A 22,049-nucleotide genomic window follows, 5' to 3' on the forward strand; every position below is an offset into this window, starting at 1 on the left:
GATTTTTTGCAACATTTTGGTTTTCAGTTAATACAATAAAAACAATACTGTTTTTTCGTGAACATAAAATTCTAAATTTAATATGTTGTTTGTTTAGAATTTTTTTAGATAAAAAGTAAATTTTTTGGTTTTGAGGAAATTTGTTTATTGTTGCTATTTGTGAAAGCGTAGATATTTGTAAGTATTTGACTATAATCCTAAACGTTAATGGAATACCACTATGACACATAGAAAACATTTTTTCAAAGGGGTGTTTTTCGAAAATTATAAAAAAAATTGTTTTCAAAAATTTTGAAGAAATAAAGTAAAATAAAAAAATTTCGAAAGCATGAAATTTTTTCAAAACCAAATTTTCCTCAAAAAGATAAAAGAAATTTCTTCGAAGAGGTGTTTTTCTAAAATTACAAAAAAAAAAATTTCAAAAATTTTAAACAAATAAAATAAAATAAAACTTTTTCAAGGGTATGAAATTTTTTCAAAACAAAATTTTCTGAAAACCAAACAAAATTAAAAAAAAAATGGTGTTTTCAAAGCATTTCATATTCCACTATTAATAGAGAATATATTTTTTCGAGGGGGTGTTTTTCAAAGCGGAAAAAAATCTTTTTTAACAAATCAATTTAAACTTTTACAAAAGTATGAATTTTTTTCAAGAACAAAATTTTCTCAAAAACGTTAAATTAAAAAAAAATAGTTTTTTCAAAATATTTAATTTTCAGCAATTAACTGAGAAGAAATTTGTTAGAGCGAAGTGTTTTTCAAAACTTCAAAAAACACTTTTTAACCAAAAAAAATAAACCTTTTTTCAAAAACAACAGGAATGATAACATTGCCTAACAATTTCTGCACTTTTGCACAGTCTAAAGAGGCATTGATACAGAGTGTATTTCCAAACATAGTTCAATATTACAAAAACCATGATTGACTCAGCGAAAGAGCAATTTTAGCTGGGGAAAATAAGGACGTCAATGATATAAATTCAGCTATTTTAAATCAAATACCTGGTGACATAGTTGCGTATAAGTCAATGGACACTATTACTGATCAAGATGAGGTCGTAAATTATCCAACTGAATTCTTAAACTCACTCGATTTGCCAGGCTTACCACCTCATAATTTACGATTAAAAATTGGAGCACCGATTATTATGCTGCGCAATAGTAATGTGCCCCGACTTTGCAAAGGTACCAGACTCGCTGTGAAGAAGCTAATGGGTAACGTTATCGAAGCAACAATTTTGAAAGGGAAGTACAAAGGAGAAGACATTTTGATACCCTGAATTCCACTGATTCCGGTTCCCTATTCGCCTTGCCTTCGCTATGAGAATTAATAAGGCGCAAGGACAGTCTCTACAAATGTGCGGTATTAATTTAGAATACCCAATTTTTTCTCATGGACAATTGTATGTAGCTTGCTCACGAGTTGGCAAACCATCGTCATTATTCACGCGAAAGATGAAAAAACCAAAAACGTTGTCTACCAAAAAGTGTTACAATAAATTTCGAATGAAATTGTATCAAAGAATTTGCTTTGTTTCGTATTAATTTTATTCTCTTTCAGCAAATCATTGAATTTATCGTCTAGCGAAGCGGGCGAGGGTACGCTAGTCTTCTATATAACGGCAATAACATATGAAAGTGCAAACATGACGCCGAGGAAAGGGATGGTGGCCAAACGATGACTACTTGCGATTGTGTTAGCCGCTTCATGCTACTGATGAAATTCAACAGGTGGCTAATAACTATACCTGCCATGTAGTGCAAAGATTTTTAGAGGTGGTCTATGTAACAGACTGCCGAATAACACTGAGCGAATTTGACAGAATCAACTGATGGACTGACGTCACTTGGGATGTGTTAAACAAAATTTAGCCTGTGTTAGTGATATACGAATGTCATGGCACGAGCATTGTCTGTGTTGATTTTTTTAGTATAATATATCTCTAACACAAGCTAAATTTTGTTGAACATATCCCGAGTTACGTGACAGTCGTTCCCCTCAAATTTTTTTTCACCATATTGATAGCTATGACCTTGAAAATCTATGATCCTTGTATATCTGCTATATCTGCAGGCGTGGCAACGAAATGAGAGAAATGAGCAGTAAACTGCTACAACAACAACAACTAGAAATGAGAGCCAAAATGCCTAAACCTTAGCCCCTCAAGAGCAGGGCGGCTAAAGAGAAGGAGCAGAGATAATTCCACTTCAGTAGAGCCAGGTCTCACAGGGCACCCATGAAATTCGAGAGCTGAGATTTTGTTAACTTCAGAACTTCCACTCGAGCGCCAGAAGGATTTCGCGATCATGCAAGTTTGTGTACTTGCCCAGCGCTCGCTGAGTTGACACGAAGCCTACCCTTCCGGAGGCAGACCACAGGTAGTCAATCGAATCCCAATTCTTCCTTTTGTATGGAATCCACTCCACTGCTCCGCTGTCTAGCTGGCTTATCTGACCAGCAACTTTCCGCAATGTCCCTGTAACCTGGTACCCAAATAAGCCTAATAACAAAGAATTCTCGCTTCCGAAAGGGAAGCCGGGAATTTCCCAACTGGTTTCGGCGGTAATTCCTAGAGATCAGAGTCTTAATTTCTACTTGGTTGTTCTACTACCCTGACAGTTATGAGCAGGCATTCAGACGATACTCTCATTGCCGATTCCTCCACTTGGAACACCCTGGTCCGGTAACCTGAACTTGAGTTTATTGGTGACGTCTAAACTTATACACACATAAATACATTCACATATTTGCACTTAATTAATGAGTTGTGTTAAAAATATGAGTAGATTAACTATTGCACAGTGTAATTAAATATGCAGATACAGGTTGAAATTGTGCAAACCAAGTCAATCGCTGACACAAACAAATTCATAATGATACAATAAATAAATAAATGCCCAAGTAGGAACATCTGCCGCAGTGTTTGAAATAGTAGTTGTATTTTCTGGTGGTGTAGTTTTACGAAGTTCTACTCGTATACCAGCAAAACCATTAAAAACAAAAACAAGCATGTGTGGAACTTTAACTTAACTAACTTACTATATCCGCTGCTCGTTTTAGCAGAATGCCATATGTACATACGAGTACACACGCAAATCCGGTTTTTAAATAGGTGCATAACTATTTTGTATTAAAATACGAATTTCTATAATCTGACGATGCCAAAATATAATTCAAGGTTCATATAGGGTGGGCCATATAAAATTTGCTTTTTGAATCGGCTATAAAAACAAAACTAATCAAATTTTTTCAAACTTTTTTTTTTATTTTGAAGATTGAACATTGTCATTTATGAATGAAAAATAATATCGTTCAAATGACTGCCAGGACTGGTTTTACAGTAGGCCATTCGATCAACGCAATTTTTAAGCACATTTTCGATTGTTTGGGCTCAAATTTCATGAATGGCAACTTCGATTTCGTGTTTTAAAGCATCAATCGTCTCTGGATGGTTCGCATAGCATTTTTTCTTAACGGCTCCCCACAAAAAATAGTCCAACGGGCTTAAATCACAGCTCCGAGGCGGCCAATTGATATCGGAATTCAAAAACGTTAGCCAAAAGTTCGAGTGTAACTTTGGCAGTGTGACAAGTTGCACCGTCCTGTTGAAACCAAATGTCGTCCATGTCATCCTCTTCAATTTTTGGAAACAAAAACTCGTTGAGCATGTCACGGTAACGCTCGCCATTTACTGTAACCGCGGAAGAAGACTCTCCACTTTGGAAATAGGTATTCAATATTTCCCAATTTTGTTCAAGCGTATAGCGTCCCATTTCGTAAATGTCAAACCTTTATGGACACATTTGACATGTCATTTGTGTTACCATTCTCAAAAAAATAGGTGGTTCAAAAAGCAAACGCTATATGGCCCACCCTGTATGTGTATTGAATCTCAAGGTGAAATTCGCGAACTAGCAACAATATAACAACAATCAAACATACACCCAGTAGAAAATGTATGGAAAAATCGTTTGTGGAGTTAGATTTTCCCATTGGTAAATTGAAGGTAGCAAATTGACTTCGCTAAGATATTAACAAACTTTAAAAAAGTTAAATTTAATACCAAAGTTTTTAAGTGATGGTACATACAAGGTGGCGCAAAATTAATCACCCTGCCGGAAGATTTAAAATTTGTGCAAATCATATTTGACAGTTGTGAACTATAGTAGGTAGATAGCAGCAGAATACTAACAGACAAGCGTAGGGAAATCATTCTTTCGAAATCATTTTTTATTTAGTGAAAATGTTATACAAAAACAATTATGTTATTTATTTTTCGCCACTTAGTTGTAGAAAAATTTACAGTGGTTATTCAAAACACTTTTATCTGTAGATGTTTCTTGTATGGCAAAGTAAATTTCACCAGTGCTCTGCCACAAAAAAAAAAACCTACCTTAAATAAAGTGGCCTCCCCTACTTCCGGTTCGGACCGAACTTTATATGTACATATGTATACCCGCGCACATTTTTATAATATTTAATTTAGGCCGGCTTTTAATTTTTGGAATCAAACAAAGTCATAGGCAATAAGAGTTATACCTTGAAACATCAGACAGAGGGAGAGATTTAGTTTTAACATATACCGTCAGCGCCAAAATGAAGTGTACACGACGTACTGATAAGTTTTGACTATTTATTTACATATTTATTTTATAATTTTAATTTTCTTATAAAAATATAGTGCCTACTACAACAACTGCCATTTTAAGCAAAGTTTCGAACTTTGTGTAAAATTTGTGGAAATTCGTCAAATTTTCATCAAAATTTCAAGCCTTTCACTCAAAATTTTAAGAAAATTTTCGGGATGTAAAAGTTTTAAGCCTGCGTAGGTTTGGTGTGAAAGGTTTGACGTCCGAGGATTTGGATAGTTAGCACGCCGGTTGTTATATCTTATTCTGATGTTGCCAATTTCTTCATTTACCGATGGCACTCCAAGATCAGGATGAATTATTTCGTTGCAAGCAAATCATGGCGCGTTGGCATACTTGCGCAGCAGTTTTAGCAGTTTTGACTGTTATGGTTTAATTTTGAAGCTGAGCCCCAGATTTACACTCCGTATGTTCATGTTGGCTTTCAAAATATAAGGTTGTCAAAAAAGTCTTGCGGTATTTCCGCAAGCTTGTCTTTGCAAGCGCGTAGTTCTAGTTGTATTCTTCGCATCGGTTCACGCTGGAGCTTTTTTGAAAACTCTTTTCACGTGCTAACACGTGTTTGATTAATTGTTGTTTGCTTTTAGTCGTTCGTGAGTTATAGTGTCGCAAACATGGAGCAAAATAAAGAGAAAATACGGCATATTTTACAGTACTACTACGATAAAGGCAAAAATGCATCTCATGCTGCCAATAAAATTTGTGCAGTTTATGGGCCCGATACAGTTTCCATTTCCACCGCACAACGATGGTTTCAACGTTTTCGTTCTGGTGCAGAGGTGATCGAAGATGCGCCACGGTCCGGAAGGCCTGTCGTCAAAAATTGCGATAAAATCGCTGAATTGATCGAAAGAGACCGGCATAGTAGCAGCCGTAGCATCGGCCAAGAGCTGGGCATGAGTCATCAAACCGTTATAAACCATTTGAAGAAGCTTGGATTCAAAAAGAAGCTCGATGTATGGGTGCCACACGACTTGACGCAAAAAAACATTTTTGTCCGTATGGATGCATGCGAATCGCTTCTGAATCGCAACAAAATCGACCCGTTTTTGAAGCGGATGGTGACTGGCAATGAAAAGTGGGTCACTTACGTTAACGTGAAGCGCAAACGGTCGTGGTCGAAAAGCGGTGAAGCTGCCCAGACGGTGGCCAAGCCTGGATTGACGGCCGGGAAGGTTCTCCTGTGTGTTTGGTGGGATTGGCAGGGAATCATCCACTATGAGCTGCTCCCCTATGGCCAAACGCTCAATTCGGACCTGTACTGCCAACAACTGGACCGTTTGAATGCAGCACTCATGCAGAAGAGGCCATCTTTGATCAACAGAGGCCGAATTGTCTTCCATCAGGACAAGGCCAGGCCACACACATCTTTGGTGACACGCCAGAAGCTCCGGGAGCTCGGATGGGAGGTTCTTTTGCATCCACCGTATAGTCCGGATCTCGCACCAAGTGATTACCACCTATTTCTGTCCATGGCGAACGAGCTTGGTAGTCGGAAGTTGTCCTCAAGAGAGTCCAGTGAAAATTGGCTCTCCGAGTTTTTTGATAATAGGGAAGCGAGCTTCTATAAGAGGGGCATTATGAAGTTGGCATCTCGTTGGGAACTCGTCATCGAACAAAACGGGGCATATTTGACTTAAATCGCATTATTATAACCAATTTTATGAACAATTGAAAATTCAATAAAAATACCGCAAGACTTTTTTGACAACCTTTATTTGATATCGCCACGAAAAACGTCGTTCATAATGAATGCCTAAATATTTAGTGTGGTCCGTTTGTGTTAAACTTCAAATTAGGACCTTAGTAGGAGCCCTCATAGGACATTGTCTCATAGGAAATCATGCAAGGAGATTAGGCGTTTACACGCATGATTTCTGTCGTGGCTGCAGAAATGAGGAGGAGTTGGAAACAATTCAACACCTTGCACATGCCCAGCTCTAGCCAGAAGCAGGAACCGATATTTAAGATCCCACTTCTTAACGAATATAGATAATCTATACACTTTAGGTATCAACAACCTTTTACGATTTGCCAAAAGCTCAGGATGGTTCAATATGGAAAGGGAAATGTAGCCCGGCCCCCGCGGCTCACAACGGACCCATTTCGTGGTCTAAGTGGCATCGTTGTCGCTATGTGCAATGCGGCTGCCAAAACCTAACTCTGCGCTATCTCGCAGTTGCTAAGATGCACTGGAGGATAAGTATCCTTGCGAAGCGTAAGGTTTTTTGCGCTGATTTTGCTTTACTGGATTTTATACGCCATTTGTTCTATTTTGTGCTAAGAAGATTTTTGTTGGTTAGAAGCAGTAGAAGTAGGACTATTTCTAGCCATCATTTCTAGTCATCTGCACATGTAGCTGTATGCGTGCTTACTGTTAAAGGTAGGTCGGCAGTGAAAAGTGCATAAAGTACTGGATCGATGACGCTTCCCTGCGGCACACCTGCATTGGTTTTATAGAGATTGGTAACTTCTTCATTTATTTTAACTCGAAAATGTCTACTTTGTAAATATGATTTTGGCAGCATAAATAAATTATGAGGGCGATTCATTTTCGTTTGAATAGCAGGTCCTCATGCCATACCTTGCCAAATGCCTATGCTAAATCTAGGAAGACGTCAACACAATATTCTCTATTTTCGAATGCTTCTCTAGCGAAATTACATAAAGAGTTCACCTCGATGGTGGAATGATGTTTCCTGAATCCAAGCTGATGCATAGGAATAAGATTGAAGATATTTTAAACTTATTCAAGTTATATTTTGTTATTATATTCGTATTTCATTTATTAATATTCATATTCCACAACAAACTTGATATTTAATTTCGACATTGTACAAGGGTTGCCTTTTATATTTTGCGCACAATAATGAAAACACAGAAAAATAATAATGAAAATAGAAATATTGTTTTTTTAAATATTCTCCTTGGAATTCAATACACTTCTGAATTCGTTTGAACCAATTCTCAAAGCACTTTGCCACTCAGAAAAGGATACCTGCAAAATGACTTCAACAGCTTCTTTAGGCATTTAAAAACGTTGACCCGCATTTTATTTTTGATGTTTGAGAACGAAAAGAAATCATTGGGTACCACATCAGGGATATAAAGGCTATAAATTCAATTTTGTGAAGTGTACCAAAACTCTCTTGTGTAAGCCCATACGTGAGTGCTCGCTTTGTCTCGGTGAAAGATGACTTTTCTTCGGCGGTTGGTTTTACTTAGTGTTCCGAAAATTTCGGGTAAACAAATACATCCATTTTAAGTTTCTCTAATGGTACAATTACGAACTCGCCAGCTTTTCCAGTTTTTCCAAAAGAAGAAGTGACCATTTGCTTTGAGATGCTTCTTCCGCGAATAGATTTTGTTGGATTAAGCTCGTCCATACTGTCGATTGTTGTTTTCGATCGACGGCCATGTTAGAACTCGTTGTACCAGCGTTTCATAGAGGCTAAGTGACTTCAACGCCAAAATTGAAGTGAGTTGATCAATGCACTAATAATAGGATTCTAGTATACGCGAGAGCCATTGATGTGGTGAACAATATATTATTTATATTTATTTTATTATATTTCAGACGATTCGGTTGAATTTTTTTTTTTTTTTTGACAACACCAGGCCGAAAAAAGCCGTTTCGAGATAAACTAGTTTAAAGTTTGAAATGCAGGAGCACGCGGGCCGCTCTCTACTTAGTTAATGGACAGTAGAAGCTATAATCTTGGGGATTTCCACATGAAAATTTCTCAGTATATTCTTAAGATACTTTATTTTCGAAATATCGAAAAATATTTTTAATGAATAACTCATCAAGCTTAAAAGTCTATATGCACAGCATTTCTTCGCACATTTCTTCTTTGGTAATGCAGTAAAAGTAGGTTTGTGCCTCTCATAAGCCCCTTGGGAAATCGTAAAAAGTAGAAAATAATAATGAAAAATAAATAATGGACAATTTTCACGAATTAATTTTATCTTTTGGGCGAGATGAATTTTTCAACTCACTGGAAAACTGTAAAAATACCAAATGTTTTGATAAAAATATCAAATCACAGTTCATCACACGTAGCACTGCAAAGGTGCAAAATATCAAACACAACCTTCATATAATCAAGGTGTATTAAATATGTAAGGTGTGACTGGCAACTCAGCGCGATTCTCCTTCAAGAGCTTATAATGTTAAAAAATATAAACTAACAAATTAGAATAGATAACATTTGTTTTTCAATTTGACCTTATGGTATATTTCTTATATATTCAACAAATTCAATCACACTTTCTTAAATACATTTTGGCTATAATCTGCGGAAATACTTTCGAGAAAAAATTTATAATAACGAAAATATGAATTTGTATATAAGCAAGGTATACAATAACGGCACTAAAGGCTCATACTCCACAAACTCGGGTTGTCTTAGATTCTAAAAATCGATGAGTTATCTAACTTTAACTGCAAAGAGAGGCACAAGCAGTAGCACACAAACACACACAAATACTGCAAGTCCATAAAATAGCGCGAAACCCCAGCTGCCTGTTTTGTCGGCAAGCCGGTATATCTACATACGCATAAATGGGCATACAAACTTAAAAAGTATTTTTTTTCCAATAGCTTGCACGCGCAAATCGATGCAGCAGTATGACTAGGAAATATGTGTCGTAAGCCACAAATGCATAATAAGCACATACAATACACCGATGTCGAGTGTGTGGTTGTGGCGCAACGATCTACACAACAATCAGCCGTTATGGAACAGATAAACGTTCGTTGCATTCGAACAAACGCAACAAATCGATATTTATACGAATGCATAACCAGCCGTCTGACAATTAACATTCGTCTAAATCAAACGGAAAACACGGTTTGCACGTAATACGAGCTCAAGCTGGAAAGTGAGTTGGAGGGAGACGGTACTAATCAATACACGGCTTGCTTTCAATTACAGAGCAAATATCTATTTACATAGGTATATGGATATACATAACGATTATATACATATATACAAGTTTACCTACTTATGTATGTTTGTGCACACATACATACGTGCGTTAAAAGGAAGTTCTAGGTAATGTACAGTGGTTTAACGTACGGCAAAAATATGGTTTATTCTAAGTTATTTTGCAAAAGATAAAATTCCATTACTAAAATGCGAAAATTGGTATACAGCCTTAATGAAAGAGTTTTGTATTAACCTTTTTCCATTAGCGTTACAACAGTTATCTTGGATTTTAGTAACCATACCATTGGCACAAACCTACTTTTACTGCATTACCAAAGAAGAAATGTGCGAAGAAATGCTGCGCTTATAGACTTTTAAGCTTGATGAGTTATTCATTAAAAATATTTTTCAATATTTCGAAAGTAAAGTATTTTAAAAATATACTGAGAAATTTTCATGTGGAAATTCCCAATATTATAGCGCTTACTGCCCATTAACTAAGTAGAGAGCGGCCCGCGTGCTCCTGCACTTCAAACTTTAAACTCGTTTATCTCGAAACGGCTTTTTTCGGCCTGGTGTGGTCAAAAAAAAAAATTCAACCGAATCGTCTGAAATATAATGAAATAAATATAAATAATATGTTGCTCACAACATCAATGGCTCTCGCGTATACTAGAATCCTATTATTATTTCGGTTTTTTTTTATTAAAAATCTGAAAACCCCCGATTTTTAAAGTGTCAAATTCAAAACCGCGCCATTTTCTCAACATTTTTTTTTATTCTAATACCGGGGCATAGCTGCAGTCATACTGATTAATATTTTTTTTTTTTTGTTTTTGTGTTTCAGATAAATAGAAGAGCCAAAATGGCCAACGCCGTCCAGATCCAATTTTTCAGGAGGGTCAACTTCAGCGCGATTTTTAAATTATTAAACTAAATTTTTTCTTCATTTTTGTATGTAAAGAAGTTAAATAAAAAACGTTCAAAATTTAAATATCGTTTTTCATTTTTTTATTGTAAAAAAAAAATCTGAAAATACCCAAAATTTTCGCCTCTTAACAACCTCTTAGCAGACAGTCTACGTTGTCTACAGGTTCTAGTAAATGCTATTACACTTTACAGTAAAAACTTCGGTTTAAAAATAGGCGTCAATAAAATTAAATACATGATCGTCAGCAGGAGAAACATCTCTACTGATAAAATCTTAGCAATTAATGGCATGCCCACAGAAATATTGTAAAATTTCAAATTCTTAGGCTGTTGGATTAACGAAAATTGGGATCCTTCAAAAGTTCGATTTGTTGAAGGTTACGTGAATTACTTACTACGATCAAAAATAAATATCACGCCCTTCAACTAATCCTGCAAGGAAACGTGGCATAGGCAGAAAGAAACTACCCTGACTAAGAAATATAAGGTAATGGTGCGGAATCGGTAGCATGGGACTTTTACTGAAGACTGCGAGAAATCGACATACATATATTTTTTTTCATTTTCACTAATTTAATTTTTTTTATTTATTTATAATACAAAAAAATGCAGAATATATAGCTCAGAAAGTGTCAAGAATGTGCGGTGCGCTCTCTGGGATGTGTCCGAACGTGAGTAGACCAAGAACTAGCAAACTTTAGCATCATCACATTTACTCTACTGTATGGGCGAAATCTTTGAAGGTGAAAACAGACACCTCGCCTTGTACTGATTTTGTGCACTGAGGGTGATGACCTCATCGGACGAAGCAGCAATGTGATTGCATGCGTGATGCTCATTGATATATCGGTGGAAGAACGAGTGAGAGTATCCATGCAAAAGAAGTAGTGCAACACTAACGTAGCAGCGATTGCAGAAAAAGGGAAGGCTTACGAAAATGGAAGAAGCGTTAGGAGAACTCGACAAAAGGAAAATGAACCCCAAAGTTCAAAAGATGGTTAAACTGAAGTTACGGCGAGGTTAACTTCCAGCTAACGCAATTCCTGACAGATGATGGTTTCCACAAGAAGTACTTACACTGCTTTCGGTTCCGTTAGTCACATTTACGTTCAGTGTGTAATGAGGAAGATGATGTAAGGTATTCCTCCAGCATAGCGGAGAGCGGTGTTTACTGAACAGCTAACAAAAATTGTCAAGGCTGTGAAATGCGTTTGAGTTTTTTTTTAAATTGGCCATGAACACAGTATGATACAGAGGAATCTAATATAGATCTAACTAAAGAGTTGTTTCGCAAAATTTACCTTATTCTTTAGTCTGGTGAAACGAGTTTATGGTGCACCACACTACGATAATCGAAGAAAACTATTATTTTTCACCTCAGATTTCGAGCGATAGGTCAAATGGATGCCAACTCTAAGATTTTGTTAAAAAAAATATATATATTTTTTCAAGATGTTTGGCTTGACTGTGTGAAATGTTAATTTTTGAGTACCAAATCCTTTATTTGCTGTTTGATTTCAAGTTGTACGAAGTTTTTTGTTTTAAAGTTTTTTTCTGATTGAAGCCACTTTTTATTAATACCTACTTTCTCTGCCTCCTTTAAATGATTTGTACCACTTGCAAGTATTTTATTTTATTTTTTAAGCCTGACCACCAGAGGCCTTCTGTAAGGATCTCAACAGTTAATAATTAATTCATTGCTGAATAGAAAATCAGCCGTTGTAAAGATTGTTAAATTCACTTTGAGGTGCTATCAAAAATTTCCTCATTACAAAGATTTTCATATCGAATAACGATTTGACTTGGCTTACAAGCGTATAGGTATATTCACGCATACACCAAACAACAGTTACAGATATAGAATATATTGTATATATATATAATTGGAGCTCACACACTTTTTGGGTGTTTGGGGCCGAGATCCCACTCACACTCCTATTTAAGACGCACAGTCTTGATGTTGTTTCACAAATGGAGGGACCTACAGTTTTAAACCGACTCCGAACGGCAGATATTTTTTTATGAGGTGCTTTTTTGTAGCAGAAATACACTCAGAGGTTTGCCATTGCTTGCCGAGAGGCGACCACTATTAGAAAAAACTTTTTGGTTTTATTTTGGTGTTTCACGGGGATTGTAATAAGTTCTCCGAATTCCGAATGGTAGTCACGCACCCAACTTATTCCGCTACGAAATAGAATAGATTACGGAAAATGTATTAACAATTATAGCATACGTACAAATTCTAAAGCTAAGAATATTTCTAAATGAAAATACTAGATTTTGCTCGCTTATTTTCGAACAACCCGGGCGTATTCACACCGTGGGCCCGCGCACCTGTTCGATGCTCATTACTTGAAAACTCGTGAGCTCGAGTATATCGAATTTTTTCGAACAATTCGGGCGATATTTATTTTGAATACTTTAATTTTTTCACAGCACCTTTTTTAAGTTTTAGAAAGCTAAATAAATGCTTATAAAAAAATTAATAGCTTTTGTTTAGCTGCTCAAATTTTTCAAAAGCTCGAAAATTTCTAACAACGTTTGAGCAGTTAATCAATGAACGAGTTTCAAGTAAGTGTAGAGCTACTTGCACTCCTCGATTACCGGGCATCTACTTAGATCTCTAGAATATACAAATGAGATACTTTTTAATATCTGTACATTATATTTTGTGCTAAAATACCTATTAATGCGCCAAAAACAGTGCAAAAAATAATAAAAATAGTTATTAAAACAGAAAGTTTTAACGAATTATAAACGTTGCCTCCGCATTCTTTATACATTTATATGAAACCCTAAGAACTACGTGATTTTTCGGCAATTTCCATAACAGATACTCGTAATTCTACAACCGTCTCAATCATCTCAATGGTTTCGCAAGTTCTAGAATTTCCAGAACGTTGGCAACTGTTTACTGGTTATGACTTTGTGACGCCAACCTAAAAATTATTCAAATATTTTATAATATCCCTAAACCACGGAACCTCTAATGTCCACACTTGTATGCACAAATTTGGCAAATATAAGAAGGATTTAGACTTAAACACTTTTTTGCAAAATCTGCGAGCAGACTCATTAAATACTTACGTAATACTGGCATCGAAGTGAAATGTCTGAATAGGATCTTTACCTACAATTTCAGAACTTTTCTTGTGACAGTTTGTATGCAGAGTTTTTTTTTGTGCCGCATCATTTTTATGGTTTTTATGATTCACGTTTAACATAAGTATCGGCTCGGCATCGAGTTCTGATTCACCCTTATCTTGTTAATTAGTCATATTGGAGGAAAAATTATTATACTTTATAAGTATTGGTTCAAACACTAATTTGCATAATATAATAAATAAATATAAATATTATGTAATAAACTATAGTAAATGGTACAAAGGGGTTTATTTACTTCCGTCAAATATATATTACAATTAAATCCAATAAACACTAAATTCAAGCTCGTCATACCAGTTCTTGTTTTTGTCGTATACAAGCATTATGATTGAGCTCAAAATATCACGTGATTAAATAGCATAGCATGCACAAAGCAATGGGATACTCAACACAGTGAAAACTTGTTTTGAATCACGTGGCGTATGTGTAACATTATTTGTAGAAGTAAATATGTGCACGCAACACATACATATGTATGATATGTATGTATGTCAATGAAGAAAAATAAAAAGTTATGTATGAGACATAGAGTGTCTCATGATGCCCCACCTAAGCACATAAAAGGTGTGTATGAAAACAAGTGAATAAAAATAATCCTACACACGGATACTCTCCACACCGCCATATTTACTGTTTCTGCGAATTACATTGCTTTTTAGTTGTTACTTGTAACAGTTTGTTACTGTCTGTTGTATCTTTTGTTGTTGTCATTCATATTCTGCTTACAAACAATATTTACGTCATCAGTAGCCGCCATCTTGTTTTTCAGATTAGCGCTTTATTTATCTATACTCATACACGCACACACTGTAATAATTTACAGTACAAATATTAAGTAAAAAAAATTTTTAAGCTTTTTAAACTACACAGTTGCTACTCCCGGCTATGCCTACAAAGTGTTTTTCATTTAGCATCATAATCGGAAATAGCGAATTTTTGGTCTGACTAAAATTATCCTTATATGTCAAAGTAACGTGAATTCAATTATTCTTCTATAAATTTTATATTAATATTATAATTAGTATAAAAATTTGTTAAAATTAAATAATTTTACCGTGAAACCCACGAATAGAATGAGAATTTAGAGTTTTCAATCACAACGACCAGAATCGTTATAATCAAAATGCTTTTAACAAAGTGTCATTTAAAGATAAGGAAAATATTGGAATATCAAATCGTAAAAAATATTTACCCATTTTAAGTTATTTGTTTATATTTTTTGACATTATAGTTCCTTAAAGAAGAGTTATACGCATTATTTAAGGGGTTAGGGTCAGAATTTTGAAGAAATTGGATTTTTTTGCATTTTCTTAAAGTGTAATATCTTAAAAATATTCTGTGAATATTTGAAGAGAATCCGACAAATACTTTTCGAGTTATTCAACAATTAACAAAGGGCGCTCGGGCACTTTGGAGCGCTACGTAGGCAACAGCAAATCGATATTTTGGAATCTACTATAACGGCTGAAGAACTATTACATGGCCCAGGAATAGATGACACAGTGTAAGTAATTAAATAATTCGTATAACTCTACATAAATCAATAGCAAAACTTTAAATGCATTTTTCTTTCGAAACATGGTGTATTAATGCTCTGTTTTTATTTTTGTAAAATAAAGCTGCCAAACTAACGACTTAACCCAAAACGAACAGTACGGATCATAAATTTAACTAGACCTCTGTCAGGATCACATCGTTACATTGTTGCATTTGCATGCGGATCCCGATTCTTGGCCATTGGAACACTGATATCATGTTCAAGATAGAACTAAATCGAGAGATCTTGCACGTAAATATTTTCAGGAACATTTCTTTATGTTCTGATAGGTGTATTAAAGTTTTTCAGTGTGACATCCAGGCGGGAGGTGTTAAAATAAACAGAATTATATAATATTTTTAGCGATATGTGGTGCGTAGCAGAACGCTTGTCTTTATGTGTATCAAGTTGTGACTAATTTTAAATCAGTGCGAAATGCTTTAAAAAAAGTTTATCCTATTTATAGTAAAGTTTTATGCTTCTATAGTTCTCTATTTTAATTATAATTGGGGAAATGTTTTTCGAATTATCCAATTTTTCGAAGATTATAGAGTTGCTCTTTGCATTTAGATTCTTTGCAAAAAGTATTAAAATAAACTTAACATATTTCATATTTGTGGCAACGTTAGAGATATCTCATCCCCCAATTGCAGATGTCAAATTGAGCTGTCAAATGCTTACACCATAACCTTCAAGTTTTAAATAGCATTGTTGGTACAAACACAACTACCCCTCGTGGGGAAATAATTTATATTAACAAATTACATAAATTGCGGGCTGAATAGTTGGGTCGTGTTTGATAAATTACATAGCATTCATTCATAAATTACAAATTTCTACAAGTGTAAGTGTTGACAACTTTTATAACCAGTCTGCAACTGCATTTAATTATGCAATAATAGCAACCCACATTCAGAGGGGTTGTAAAATCGTGTGACCTACATTGTATTTATCTCCACGTTATTGTAGAATAAAAATGGGTAATACTATCCCCAGCGTGAATATGGAAGCGGCATCCCAAATGCCAAGAGATCATGTGCACCTAGCAGCCACTAGCGCCGTGCCTCCACCAGAATGTCCAATGCATCAGAAAGGTGGGGCTGCTGTAGCAACATCAGCACCATCACCACCACAACAACAACAAATGACAACTACTAACACTGCCTCAGCGTCTGAATGTCCTGTTCAACATGATAAAAATGACATCAATCCACTTAATATGATGCCACCAGCCAACCAACAGCCAGCACCAGATCAACCATTTCCCCTATCTACGGAACGTCAAACATCAAGCATACCAAAAGTGACAGAAGATGGCAGTCAGCAGTTCTGGCAATATCCAAGTCAACAAATGTTCTGGAACGCAATGTTACGCAAAGGTTGGCGGTGGAAGAACGAAGATGTTTCACAGAAAGATATGGGTGACATTATTTTCATACATAATGCTAACAATGAGCAGGCATGGAAGGAGGTACTTAAGTGGGAGGCACTACATGCAAAGGAATGTGGCAATCCACGCTTGAAGAGTTTTGGAGGTAAAGCTGCTGATTATAGTCCACGTGCGCGCATACGCAGCTGGTTAGGGTAGGCTCTTTGTGTTAAAAATCCCTATTTTCTGGTTATAACAGTAATTTTTCACATTGACAGCTATGAATTGCCTTTCGATCGTCATGACTGGATTGTGGATCGCTGTGGTAAAGATGTGCGGTATGTCATTGACTACTATGATGGCGGTATTGTAGACAAGGATTATAAGTTCGCAATTCTGGACGTACGTCCTGCAATGGACTCTGTCGACAATGTTTGGGATCGTATGCGAGTCGCTTATATGCGATGGAAGTTTGCGGCATTAGACACGCTGGGCAACCGAACTGAATCTGGCAGCGGCAAAGTAGATCACTAAACAGAGTTGCCAATTTTACTATTTGTAAATGAAAACTGGCAATAATTTAATTTATTTTACACATACCTATTACATTTACCTCCCTAATGTATATTGTAACTGATAGGCTAATAATAGACAATGTTTGAGTTAATGCTTCATTGAAGCATCAACGAATTGGCGATTACTTTCAAAATATTTATGAGTTTCAAAATAAAGATCGTATGAGCCCAATGAAATGCCCGTTATTGTTAATCAAAATTCAAGGGTAATAGAAATAACAAAACTGTTTGAAATCGTGGGAATGATCATTATTCATCTTTTTATCTTTTTTAGTCTTGTAAATATTTCTTTTTTATTTCTTTATCAACATTGCAACAATTCTTTCAATTCTTTACAATCGGAATGCGCAACTAAATAAACAGAGATAAATTAATACAATTTGCAAATAAAACTATGGGGAGAGATAAAACAAATATAAAAGCGTTGATTTGATTAGCCGATTTAGTAGAATATAAATTATTTATTTATTTTTTGGGTTCCATAATAGCCGTCTTTCAAATTTTCAATGTCCTCATTTAACTGTTTTTTATAATTTAAGTTTTTCGTTTATTGTAATTTACAAATATAAGAGGCCGCTAGCAGCAGCGTGGGCCATTAGCGTATTGGCAGCTTGTTTGGTTTCTAGCGTCAGGCGCGTCTCATTTAACCAATCGCATGCAACACGACGTGCTCCACCTTGCAGTAAGTTCATGTACTTTAAGGCTTGCAGCAAATCCCCACGATCAACGAAGTACCTAGGTGAGAAGGTAAAGTATTTTATGTGTAATGCCCAGTTCAAACGTATTAATTTTACTTGCCTTGCCCTGTTCAAAATATCGTAGGTATCCAATTTACTGTAATCAAATGGTTTATTTTGTAATTCATCCTGTGAAATGGGATCATCAGGCTTGAGTATAAACAGGGACTGTAAGTAGGAAAGGAAATAAATTGGGAGACTAGCACCACCTTCGGGAACGAGCGCCAATTTTCGTGCGACGCGTTCTACATTAATGAAGCGTTCGCGCAAAGCATCCTCAGTGAACACGCCACGTTCACTAGCGGCTGATGGCAAGTTCTGAAGCACAACAGAAACAAGCTCGTCGCCCTCTAAAAGAGTAGAGAAACTACTTTTTAGAATCTGTTAGCTCTTAAGATCAAATACGATACTTACCACTAACTTTAGAGATAGCCTTAATTTCGCTCTTTAGAGGACGCAGCTTATTTCGCCAATGTACACCTGGTTCGCCAGTGCTAACTGTAGCCCATAAGGCCTGACACGCAGCCCAAAGCGCTTGAGCTTGGTGAGCCGAGCGTTCGGACTCAGCGCGCGCTGTAAAGGAAAATGCAATTTCGTTTAACTCCTTGACATAGAAATATAGGACATTTCACAGAAAAATAAGATAGAGATCAAATTTATAGGGTACTCTTATACCTTTAAGTTCATCATTAATTTCTGATAGGTAGCATTTATAAAGAAATATTTATTATAAACTTGCACACAGTGTAAGCACCAGCACCGTACTTACCCTGCAATGCAGCATCCATGCCACGCATTTTACCAACCATCGCTGCCAATTGTAGTTTATAATTAGCTTTCTCCGTTGCCAATTTGTCTTCCAGTTCACGAGTGAAGCTACGTTTCATTTCACTTTCCTTCATGGCTAATGCATCATTCAAGTGATCAACATGCGCTTCTGCCTGTTTCTTTAATTGCTGCCGCAACTGCTTTTCGGAATCAGCGCGAATTTGGAATATTTTTTTCTGATTCTCAAGCGCTAACTTGCGCTTCTCTGCTTCCAAATGATAATCCAGTTGGGCTTTAACTGCTTCCGAATCGTTATCCGCACGGAACGCGTCAATGGCACGCTTTAGTCTCAACTCACCATCTGTTTGCAATCGCTGGAGTTCTTTCTGGTATGCTAAAACATGTGAGTAAGCGTGCATGATGAATAAATCCAAATCTTCCTTTGAAAGATTAAGTTTCTGGTCGGACAAATTTAGACCGGGGAAGATAGATTCAATTTCTTCAATGAAATAATTACGAGCTTTCTCAACCTATGAAGAAATTTCATTGATCATATGGGTAAAAGATGCGCTATTGTTATTAATAACTATTTCCACATACATTTCTCCAGTACTTTTCGGACACAGTAGCAAGATCCTTATGTTCATATAGTTCGTTTTTGACATGGTTGATGTGTTCCATCAAGGATTTTATTTTTTTGCGAATGGTCACTATCTGATCATGATTGTCCGAAGTAGCAGCTTTACTTAGCGCAATCTCACATTTTTCTAAACACAATACAAGATGAGTTAGCACAATATACATACATATTTCTAATGCTGATGTATGCTTACCAATTTTATCAATAGCTTCACGTGCCGATTTTTCAGCTGTGGCAACGGAAGTATCACGAGCACTGGTCTTATTTCTCAAGGAAGTCCACATTGTGGTGTCAACATTTTCAATGGCATCATCCACTACTTTACGCACGTCATTGTTAAAGCTGAGACATGAAGCAAAATAAATTAGCTGATTGACTCAAAATAATGCAAATAAAAGTACCTCTTCAGAATGCCAATTGCTTTGTTATACTCCTTAACAGCCAATGCAGCAGCAACCTCAACGGCACTTTCCAAATCTGTCACATCTCGTGGCAAAGGTTGTGGCTGTTTTTCTATTTTCACAGGCTCACTGGGTTTGGCAGTAACAGGCTTTGCAGCAGAAGGCGCTTCCTTGACAGCAACCTTGAAATATTAAGCAATTACGTTACTAATTGATCAACTAGCAAAACCAGCCTTGTATATATTTATATAGATAGCTTACAGATTTCGCCGGTGTTTTCGGTTGAGCAACTTCCTCCTCTGCAAAGTGTGAAAAAAAATTTTTAATATACCATTTCACTAGTCAATTGCTAAAAACTTACGCTTTACAGCTGGCTTTTCTGATCCGCTGAACCAACCAGTTACAGTAGAAGTGGCACTTTCAACTGTTTTTGAGACGTTATCGTATTGCTTTCTCACCCCATCAAACTGCTTGTTGATGTCTGCAATGGGGTCTTTGGAATCTAAAGCAACTTTGAGGACATAATCTGCACCAGGAACATTTTGTTCGACTTGTTTTCGAAATTTCGGGTCGTATCTAAATAAGACTAAATTAATAGACAATAAAATATTTATAATTCAACTGGCTTACTTCGCATAACCAATTACTCCGCCAACAGCAGCCACAGGTGATAGAAATAACAAGATCTTGCCGAATCCGGCTTCTCGTACATTTGGTGGTATACCCTTACTATAATTTTTGCGGCTGTATTGGCTCAACGTGATCTAATATTGTCATTAACATTTTACATCATTTATCTTTTATAGGTAAACTTATAGAAATTAAATTTAAAAGTACCCCATCTACTGTAAACAATGTGGTATAGTAATTGAGTATGAAATGTTTTAGAATTTAGAAGTATGAATATTTGTGATGCTACAATAAAATTGCGATACTATGTGATATAACAAAAATTTGACTTTTTGTTAAATTACACTAGATTTCTGGTGGATTTTAAGCTAAAATGATTGAATATTGCATTAGTAGATGACATAACAATCAGATTGCCCATACGTGTGGCGGGGCGTACGGATCGCTGAGCATTTGCTGTGCGTTTTTTAAGTGTCAGTGGTCGTAATACCTCCCGCACCGATGTCACGATGGCATGGCAGCCAAATTTTACCTTCTTGCACGTCACTCACCTGTATGGTATCTCTGCATGACCTTTTCAATGCTAAACGATACATTTTTGTTTAAATTTTGGAACACTCAATATCGTGGGTACAATTCCAATTCGTTTACGAACCGGCGCTCAACGTCCTCCTGCAATCAAGACAAAACCGAAAACTTTTTTCTGTAGTGCTCCAAACAGAATCACTATTTTGCATAGAGAATAAATGACAGATAACGAAAGTCGGATAAAAGAAAGCCCAACTAAAATGTGACACTGTGTGACATTTGGAAAGTCGTTAAAGCAGTGTTCAAATGTCAAAATCATATGTGTTTTTTGCATTATTTAAGCTTTTTGGTTATTCTTCATTCACGTTATGGAATCTAAATGAATAAAATTGTTGGCATTTGAGAGGATAAAAGTAAATAAGTGAAAACATGTTACGCGCAGTTCTTTCTAGTGGTAAATACAATAATTTATTTCTAATGAGCGCATCTCATTGACAATTTGTTTTTTAGCGATACGCACAGCTACGCGATTTACCAATACGTGCCCAGTAGTCGTACCAACCCTGCGAACGCTTTCTTATAAAATGTCCAATCCTTTACCATCCTCAAGTTCAACGCTGCTATCAAAATTCTCACCGGTTTCAGGACAACAAATAAATACCAGCGACGTCACAGCTCTCACTTTATTTCAACAACAACCATCGCGTTCTTTAACGAAGTTCTCACTTAATAAAGGGAAACGTAAATCTGTAAAGGCTGTCCTTAAACGTTTCAAACGACTAGATTGGGGCATATGGATACGTACTCACACAGGTCGCAATAAAAAGATGTTCAAAAAGTCGAAAGAGCTACGAAGAAGACTGCGACAACATATTTTCACAAATTCAACGCAAAGTTATTTGTTGGACAAAATGGTCACTAGTTTTTGGCGTCGCCCGAAACATTACATAGATGATCCATACGCACCATACCATAAGCGGGACGAATTCTTTGCAACAAAAAGCAAAACATTTAAAGTATGAAAAGAGAAAAAGATACCGAGTACCGTGTGTTGCCCAACCCATTTATGAGGTATTGATGTAACCGATTAGTTTATTTACAGTGTTTTCATTAAAATTGGCTTGAATATGTTATTGTAGACATTTTTGACCGAATGTAAAATAATCTAATTATTTAAATCAGAGCAATA

General features: G+C 36.1%; 3 protein-coding genes across 4 annotated transcripts; 2 read left to right on the top strand and 1 right to left on the bottom strand.

Annotated features, from left to right (window-relative positions):
- The first annotated feature begins 15,901 nt into the window (after positions 1-15,901).
- Positions 15,902-17,333, top strand: LOC129235839 (holocytochrome c-type synthase). Its single transcript, XM_054869887.1, has 3 exons — positions 15,902-16,056; positions 16,182-16,796; positions 16,860-17,333. The coding sequence occupies exons 2-3, from the start codon at positions 16,189-16,191 to the stop codon at positions 17,113-17,115; spliced, it is 864 nt and encodes a 287-aa protein (XP_054725862.1). The 5' UTR covers positions 15,902-16,056; positions 16,182-16,188; the 3' UTR covers positions 17,116-17,333.
- Positions 17,334-17,580: 247 nt separating this feature from the next.
- On the bottom strand, positions 17,581-21,088 carry LOC129235837 (MICOS complex subunit Mic60). 2 transcript variants are annotated; one of them, XM_054869883.1, is made up of 12 exons: positions 20,884-21,088; positions 20,333-20,466; positions 20,064-20,278; positions 19,964-20,001; positions 19,703-19,884; positions 19,495-19,643; positions 19,262-19,428; positions 18,663-19,191; positions 18,569-18,589; positions 18,308-18,466; positions 17,955-18,243; positions 17,581-17,891 (listed from the first exon to the last, which is right to left on the bottom strand). In XM_054869883.1, exons 1-12 carry the CDS (start codon positions 20,926-20,928, stop codon positions 17,714-17,716), a joined length of 2,106 nt encoding a protein of 701 aa, XP_054725858.1. In that variant the 5' UTR covers positions 20,929-21,088; the 3' UTR covers positions 17,581-17,713. The 2 variants fall into 2 exon arrangements, with proteins under 2 accessions (XP_054725858.1, XP_054725859.1); XM_054869884.1 differs by lacking the exon at positions 18,569-18,589.
- A 65-nt stretch (positions 21,089-21,153) lies between these two features.
- Positions 21,154-22,043, top strand: LOC129235840 (39S ribosomal protein L35, mitochondrial). The gene is made up of 2 exons (XM_054869888.1): positions 21,154-21,314; positions 21,371-22,043. The coding sequence occupies exons 1-2, from the start codon at positions 21,290-21,292 to the stop codon at positions 21,880-21,882; spliced, it is 537 nt and encodes a 178-aa protein (XP_054725863.1). The 5' UTR covers positions 21,154-21,289; the 3' UTR covers positions 21,883-22,043.
- Positions 22,044-22,049: the final 6 nt, after the last annotated feature.

This window comes from Anastrepha obliqua, chromosome 1 (genome assembly GCF_027943255.1).
Source record: "Anastrepha obliqua isolate idAnaObli1 chromosome 1, idAnaObli1_1.0, whole genome shotgun sequence".
Lineage (NCBI taxonomy): Eukaryota > Metazoa > Arthropoda > Insecta > Diptera > Tephritidae > Anastrepha > Anastrepha obliqua.

Excerpts from the sequence above, each read along its gene's own strand:
- LOC129235839 (XM_054869887.1), top strand. The coding sequence starts at position 16,189 with ATGGGTAATACTATCCCCAGCGTGAATATGGAAGCGGCATCCCAAATG. Across the intron at positions 16,797-16,859 it reads CGCATACGCAGCTGGTTAGG|CTATGAATTGCCTTTCGATC; the intron begins GTAGGCTCTTTG and ends TCACATTGACAG.
- LOC129235837 (XM_054869883.1), bottom strand. The coding sequence starts at position 20,928 with ATGTATCGTTTAGCATTGAAAAGGTCATGCAGAGATACCATACAG. Across the intron at positions 18,590-18,662 it reads CATGGATGCTGCATTGCAGG|AAATTAATGATGAACTTAAA; the intron begins GTAAGTACGGTG and ends GCTACCTATCAG. Across the intron at positions 18,244-18,307 it reads GGCTATCTCTAAAGTTAGTG|AGGGCGACGAGCTTGTTTCT; the intron begins GTAAGTATCGTA and ends CTACTCTTTTAG.
- LOC129235840 (XM_054869888.1), top strand. The coding sequence starts at position 21,290 with ATGTTACGCGCAGTTCTTTCTAGTG. Across the intron at positions 21,315-21,370 it reads ACGCGCAGTTCTTTCTAGTG|CGATACGCACAGCTACGCGA; the intron begins GTAAATACAATA and ends TTTGTTTTTTAG.